General features: G+C 40.5%; 1 protein-coding gene across 1 annotated transcript; it reads left to right on the forward strand.

Annotated features, from left to right (window-relative positions):
• The first annotated feature begins 1020 nt into the window (after window positions 1-1020).
• pmela (premelanosome protein a) lies at window positions 1021-6713 on the forward strand. The gene is made up of 13 exons (XM_026349639.1): window positions 1021-1078; window positions 1989-2084; window positions 2182-2328; window positions 2612-2743; window positions 3224-3385; window positions 3475-3759; window positions 3838-4361; window positions 4662-4839; window positions 4916-5089; window positions 5212-5314; window positions 5683-5888; window positions 5981-6071; window positions 6244-6713. The coding sequence occupies exons 1-13, from the start codon at window positions 1021-1023 to the stop codon at window positions 6395-6397; spliced, it is 2310 nt and encodes a 769-aa protein (XP_026205424.1). The 3' UTR covers window positions 6398-6713.
• Window positions 6714-7236: the final 523 nt, after the last annotated feature.

Below are 7236 nucleotides of genomic sequence, written 5' to 3' on the forward strand. Positions count from 1 at the left end.
GGATGTATTAATATGGATGTGGTAATTGAAAATGCTACATACTGTAGATGTGACACATTTGCTGAGAGTAAAAATAAGTAAAAAAGAATTAACACACAAAATACTTATGTACCATAACATGATGTATGAATTCATTTCATGAGTTTCCAGAATAAATAAACTCATTCCTCTAAATATCTTCTTATTTCTCATTGGAGTGAAACTTTATTAAAAGGGATAAGTGTCGTAAACTGACCACGGGTGTGTCTGTGTTGCTCTGAGCACAGCTTCTTAGAGCTCCAGCAGCCTGAGGTGCACAGCGGGATACAGAGGAATGACTGAGGAAATAAAAGGATGCTATTGATTTGCTGCTCACACAGCCACCTTGTGACGCCCATGCACACACAACTGTAAGGTCACACATCAAGCAAAAGCATGACTTCAGCTTTGACGACATGACTCTCCGTCGTAAAGCACATACCACATTTTCATTTACATTGTATAGAAAGCATCAATCGAATTTCCCAATAATGCACCAAAAAATATTGTCCTACTGGAGAGATGTGTGTTAGTTTGCATTCATTTTAATTACTTGATGCACTTTATCCACTTCTTCATATAAAATTACTGTTCAACATCCCTAAAACATTTAGGAAATATTGCATTAATGACACTGACGTGTAGCATCGGAATAAGAGAAAACAAAACAAAATAAATGTCATGAATGTTTTCCATGTTAATGTTTTCGCGTCAACAGTGGAGCAGTCAACTAGCTAAGAAGAAGCCAACACATAATAAAGTAAAACTATAAAAACACCACAACTCACACAATTTTATTAATAAAACAACACTTTGTTTGAAAAAAAGGGGGTGGTGCAGCTTTCAGACTCCCTGTGATGTCAGAGGTGACAACAAATTTTATGGTAATTCAGATCCGAGGCCCCCTTTAAAAGCCTGACTAGGTTCTGTGGGAGTAGTGTTGGGGTTCAGGACTGCTGGGTGAGGATCAGGGCTCAGAAGAGACTAACTACCCAATACAGGATGAGGACTCTGACAGTGGTGCTGCTGGTTTTGGCTTTTACATCTGCCAATGCGACAGGTGTGTATATTAGAAATGACAGATAACCTTTAGTTTGTCATATGGCTTCCTGTTTTTTACTCTTGTAAAGTTTTTATCAGCTCTGCTGCAATGTTCTGTTTTCTTTAATCCGCACTGCATAAAATTCAGTCTTAAGTGAAACTGCTTCACTCCATCCAGAACATTTCTTAATGCAGTAAATGCAGGAGCTACTAAATGATAGCGCTGAACTATCTACTATGGTCACAATCTATCTCATCTGTTTGTTTGAGAAACACTAAGTTTGGAAGCTGAATTTGAGTTAATAATGTATTCTGATTATTTTAAAATTTTCTTTTGTAAGTGTGACCTTTGTGCAAGCACAGGTCAGCAATAGAAAATGTAATTAATTTTAATGGCCGTGTCTAATCAACACATTTATGCTTCAAATTTAATCTTTAAGTTTGTACTTTTTTGCTTAGGCCACAACTTGAACAGACAGATCTGGTGTTTCATGCTTATTTTAATGCAATCACATTCTGTTAAAGAGAGGGAAGATATACAAAATATTACACGCCAATTTTATGCCAATACACTATTTCTTAAGCAAATTTGATTCATGCATGCTAATCTTAAGATGAGATGAAAGCCAGTGAGCCAGTGGCTACGATCCCTCATTCCTCTCACTGGGATTACTGATGTTGCTGCTCAGCTGATAGTCACATGAAACGGATTGAGGGGGATTGCAGGTCCTGTGACTCCTGCCGCCAAACACCCCCCCACCTTACTCACCACCAAAAATATGGAGCTCCTCTCATTTGCATATGACTGATTTACTAACCCTAATATATAGTACAGTACATAAATAGTTAAGAAAGTTTGTTGTTGATGTTGGGGAAAATAATGCACTATGTAGTTTCTTTTCCTAAAGAGTTTGTAATATATCTTCTAGAGTCAAAAAGTCGTTTCACACGTTATCGCTCATGGAACTCACGGATGTATCCCGTGTGGAAAGATGGAGATGCAAGATTCAAAAACTGTTGGTTTGGTGAGTTCCTTTTCTTTATTTTTAATGACAGAAATGCAACAAATGCTTTTTGGATGCTTATCTGGAGATGTTAAACTGTGTGTACTCTTCTTTTCAGGTGGTGAAGTAACGTTTGATCTTAAAAACGATGCACCCACTCTGACTGGAGCAAAAACAACCTTCACCATTAAACTTAATTTCCCAACAAACCAGACGGTGCGCTCTGATGGACAGGTGGTCTGGGCACGCAACTGCAGCATCAATGGTAAGATGGCGTTTGTAACTCTGCAGCGGGGGGCATCCCTAGTTAATATGATGATAAATATGATATAAAAAATGTAATGATTAAAATTTTTCTTGTGGTTTCAGATATAATATCTGACAACTTCATCTAATTGAATGAACAAATAGTATCTTCAATTGTTAGACTTTAATCCTGTTCTTATTTCACACTGCACTTGTGGTGCACATATTCATATGCAGTGGTGTAATTCAAGGTGTCATGTATATTATTGGTATTGTTAATTTATGATGTTTAACTTTTAAAGGACAACAGTATGAGGAGGGTCAGACTGTGTATCCTGAGCAGAGCACTGAATCAGCGGGAGTTTTCCCTGATGGCACACCATTCAGGACCAATGACAGGAAACCTCGCTATGTGTTTGTCTGGAAGACGTGGGGTAAATACTTTAAATATTTTATATATTGCTTGCTATAAAGTTGTGTAATGTTACAAATGAAGCATTCTCAGTAAACAGCTTGTCTTTGCTAACACATTTTTGGCTTCAAGTTGAGCTGTAATGATAATTTTCTTACCTTACAGATTACCAAACAGGCAAAGTGGCGTCACATGGTCCCATGTTCATTGTTTGCAGTCAGTGTAAATACAACGACAATTGTTTGGGCCTTTAGATGGGCTGTGCCATACCTGTGCCAGTCATAAATCTTTTCCATGTTAATGTTTTGTGTCAACAGTAGAGCTAAGAAGAAGCCAACACATATTAAAGTAAAACTTTAATAACAAACAAATTAAATATGAGCCATTTGTTGTTCACCATCACATGAAGCTGACAACTAGATAGCCTCTAAATTGTATGAATTAACTGAATTGTGCATTAAAGCTACACTATAAAAATAATCTAACTGCCGTTGTGTTTAAGGACGATACTGGCAGGTGGCTGATGGACCTTCCTCCTCCCTCGCCATTGGTACAGACAACATCCCCCTTGGCTCCTACAACATGGAGGTTGTCATCTATCACTGTCGCGGCAAAGACAACTTCATTCCCCTTGGCTATGCCTCCACAGTCTTTAGCATCACAGGTGACCCATCTGCCAATTTATATCCCAAATGAGGGAAAATATTTCTGTATTTGTATTTTTTAACAATTCTTGTCATAACATTTCTACAGACAAGGTTCCTTTCACCATCTCACTGGCCCAAGTCAACGATGTAAATGAGGATGACCAGAACTTCGTCCAGAACCGAGCCATTGCTTTCAGCGTCAAGCTCCATGATCCTAGCCAGTACCTCAACAACGCTGACATCAGCTTCACCTGGGACTTTGGAGACAACAGTGGAACTCTGATCTCCAGAGACCTCACTGTCACACACACATACCTAGCTGCTGGGAGCTTCAAACCTCAGGTGGTCCTCGCGGCAACCATTCCCAATACCTGCGAGAACCCTACTGCTGGTGAGATTTAGTTTTTTTAAAATATTTTATGCAAAAGCTATGTGATGTCTGAATTACATTTTAATTCTTTTCTTTCAGTTGTTCCTATTGATGCCTCTGCTGTTCCCGGAGTAGTCACCCCAGCAGCTGTCCCAGCAGAGGGCGAAGGTGCAATTGCGCTGGATGTTCCTGCTTCTGACGCCACTCCAGTTGTTGTTTCTGTGCAGCCAGCCGCAAATACAGAAGATGGAGAAGCAGAAGTTGATGCAGATGCGGTAGAGGTTGCCTCAGTTGCGCCCCCAGCAGTGGATGTAGCTGTTGTTCCAGAAGAACAAGAGCCTGCCAACACTGCCGCTCCTGCAGAGGGTGATGTTGTTGTAGAGGAAACCAATGCTGCAGCAGGAGAGGCGGCAACTGCTGCTCCTGCAGCTGAGGAACCGGCAGATGCTGAAACAGCTGCTGCAGATGAAACAGCAGTGGCAACAGATGTAGCCGAAGGAAACGTGCCTGTCATTGACGCTGCTGCTTCAGTTGCTCCTGTTACAGAGGAAGAGGAAGCTGGAGTTGAGGTTGCTGAAATTGTCACAGTTGCTCCTGTACCAGAAGTTGAGGTTGCTGAAATTGTCACAGTTGCTCCTGTACCAGAAGTTGAGGTTGCTGAAATTGTCACAGTTGCCCCTGTTGCAGAAGTTGAACAAGAGGCCAATGTTGTGACTGCAGATGCTGATACTGCTGTTGTGGATGCTGCTGTTGCTGCTGATGCTGTTGAAGCTACTGTTGCTGATGTTGCTGCTGATGATACAGCTGCTGCTGCTGCTGCTGTAGAAGCTGATGCTACTGCTGATGTTGCTGCTGATGATATTGCTGTTGCTGATGTGGAAGCCGATGCTGCTGTTGTTGATGCTACTGTTGCTGCTGTGGAGGCTGATGTTGCTGCTGCTACTGCTGCTGCAGATGTTGTTCAAGCTGAAACAGACGCACCTGCTGATAACGTTGTCGCTCCTGCTGCCACTCAGACCGCAGCTCTAGAAGAGGTAGCACCAGCTGATGCTGCAGCTGAGACCGAAGTACTGGAAACTGAGAATGAAATTGCAGCTGCTGGTGAGTATTTACTCTAAGTATAGACAAAATTAAAAGACAGCTCAAATGAAGCGTTATAATACTTTTTTCCCTCCAGATCAACCAGCAGTTGAGGAAGAAGCGGCTCCAGCTGAAGGTGAGGTTCAAGCAGAGGTGGAAACAGATCCAGCACAGGTCGCCCTCGTTGTGGCTAAAAGACAAGCTCCAGAGCTCGAAGCTGACTGCACAGTCTACCGTTACGGATCCCTTGCCACCACTGTAGATGTTGTCCGTAAGTTAATATGCTTTTTTTTTAATGGCAGATCATGTGTGAATTGATGATTTTGAGCTTCTTTTGAAACCGTAGATTTAATTGTGTTAAAATGTCTCTTTCTACCCTATTTATTCCTGCAGAGGGTATTGAAAGTGTTGAGATTGTAGAGGTGTCCAATGTTGTAGAGGTGGCAACTGAGTTGGATCAAAATGCTGTGGACATCACCATTACCTGTCAGGGAAGGTGAGTGGTAGCGTTCAGAGGACACACATTACTGCAGTAATTCAGAGAATCCACAAGGTTGCACTATAATCATCTGACAAATGTTAAGAACTTCTGCTGGTCTGGCAATTAAGAGGCTGCAACACATAGCACACAGACAGGGTCAAGAAGTTCACTTACAGGTTCACTCACAGGGTCAAGAGGTTCACTCGCCTTCACTCTTGTCCTCTTGTCCTACTTAATAATACAACCTTTTTATTACTTCATACCAAAACTATGTTGTGTATTTTTAATTAATATTACATTTATCACAAACGTTTCATGATACGACCTCATGGTTATTTTCACTATCATCTAACACTTCCTGTTCCCATCTATTCTTCCTACAGCCTGCCAAGTGAGGTCTGCACAGTCATTTCTGATGCTGACTGTATCACACCAGTAGAAACCATCTGTAATACAGTTGCACCCTCTCCAGACTGTCAGATGGTCCTTCGTCAGTTCTTCAATGACTCTGGTGTGTTTTGCCTCAATGTCTCCTTGACCAACGATGTTAGCCTTGCTGTGGCCAGTGCTAGAGTCAGTGTAGCAGTCGGTGAGTAAAAGAAAAATGTATTATTGCTTTTAAAATGACTTAATCTATATATGTTTATTCTTTCTTAATCCTGCAATGTGTCTGAATTGCAGCCTCCAGTGGTTCCCCAGCTGGAACTGCAGCTATAGTCCTGGGTGTGATGGTGCTCGCCTGTGTGGTCTGTGCTGTTGGTTTGATGTACAGGTGAGTAACTGGTGCCAAAATGGCTCAACATTTAAAGTATTAGCAATAAATCAGGGATATTACCAAATTTAAATAATTTCATAATGACTTTAAATAATGCTGTATATCCTCATGTTTGACTCATAATTGGAAACCTCCTGACCTGTCTCACTGGTTTCATGTATCTAAACAGGAGGTCTAAGCAGTACCGGCCACTTAGAGACGATGATGATGTCAGTAGTGGAGGACGATCAGCTGTAACATCAGTGCCTTTGTTGTTGTGGAACTTGCTGAGCAGACAGTCGCCAGGAGAAAGTCGCCCACTGCTTCAGGGGAGGATTGTGTAAATATCACATCAGCTCTCAACATTTACAATATCTGCCGAGATATACACATTAAACTCTATCTGTGGAAAAGCAACAGCATCCAGTCAATGTATAAAACCAGAACCAATTTATTGAGTCATTCTCATGCTACAACAAGTGTCACAATACGAAGGAGTCAAATGTGTAATAAAAATGTTGAGACGTTTTAGAGGAAAGTGATATTTATTTTGACCTGCAGTATTTTTTAATAATTGGTACTAATAGTTTACAGAAGACATTACCTACTCATACTAAACCAACTGAAAAATTAATGTCAAAAGTCAGTTAAATTTCTGTTTGTAGTGTAATTTAAATGCCCTACAACACAGAATAATATTGTATTTGCTACCCTGAAATGAATAAAATGGATCTTTATCCGCACTTTTCCTTTTGTGCCTTTTTTATATTTATATACTACTGACAAATGATTTAATTGGTTTACACTTAACAATAACATTAACAATGGATATGTATCTACGTGCAGCTTTGGCACATCGTTTAGATTTTTCAGCCCACAGCTTTTACAACCAATTATACATATACACCGGCAAGAAAAAATCTGTTAACCCTTTGAAATTTCATGGATTTATGCATTAATTTGGCCTTAGTGAGGACATAGAACAGAGGCTCATATTCACCCAAAATGTTTGCGGATATATGGTTATAAACCACTAAACCTATTACATTTCCTGTTGGGTATGCATGTGGTAGGGCAGAACAGATACACTCAGAAAGCGGTATGGTTATACACTGATGCTGCGTGTACAAAATAAAATTACAATTACATTCTGGCCTCTGCTCAGTTGAAATTATTCTCTATG

This window comes from Anabas testudineus, chromosome 5, assembly GCF_900324465.2.
Source record: "Anabas testudineus chromosome 5, fAnaTes1.2, whole genome shotgun sequence".
Classification (NCBI taxonomy): Eukaryota; Metazoa; Chordata; class Actinopteri; order Anabantiformes; family Anabantidae; genus Anabas; species Anabas testudineus.

What these genes read in the sequence shown, in the direction of transcription:
- pmela (XM_026349639.1), top strand. Translation starts at nt 1,021, where the DNA reads ATGAGGACTCTGACAGTGGTGCTGCTGGTTTTGGCTTTTACATCTGCC. An exon ending in CTGCGAGAACCCTACTGCTG is followed by an intron (nt 3,760 to 3,837) that starts GTGAGATTTAGT and finishes CTTTTCTTTCAG; the next exon opens with TTGTTCCTATTGATGCCTCT. An exon ending in AAGTTGAGGTTGCTGAAATT is followed by an intron (nt 4,362 to 4,661) that starts GTCACAGTTGCT and finishes GCTGCTGTGGAG; the next exon opens with GCTGATGTTGCTGCTGCTAC.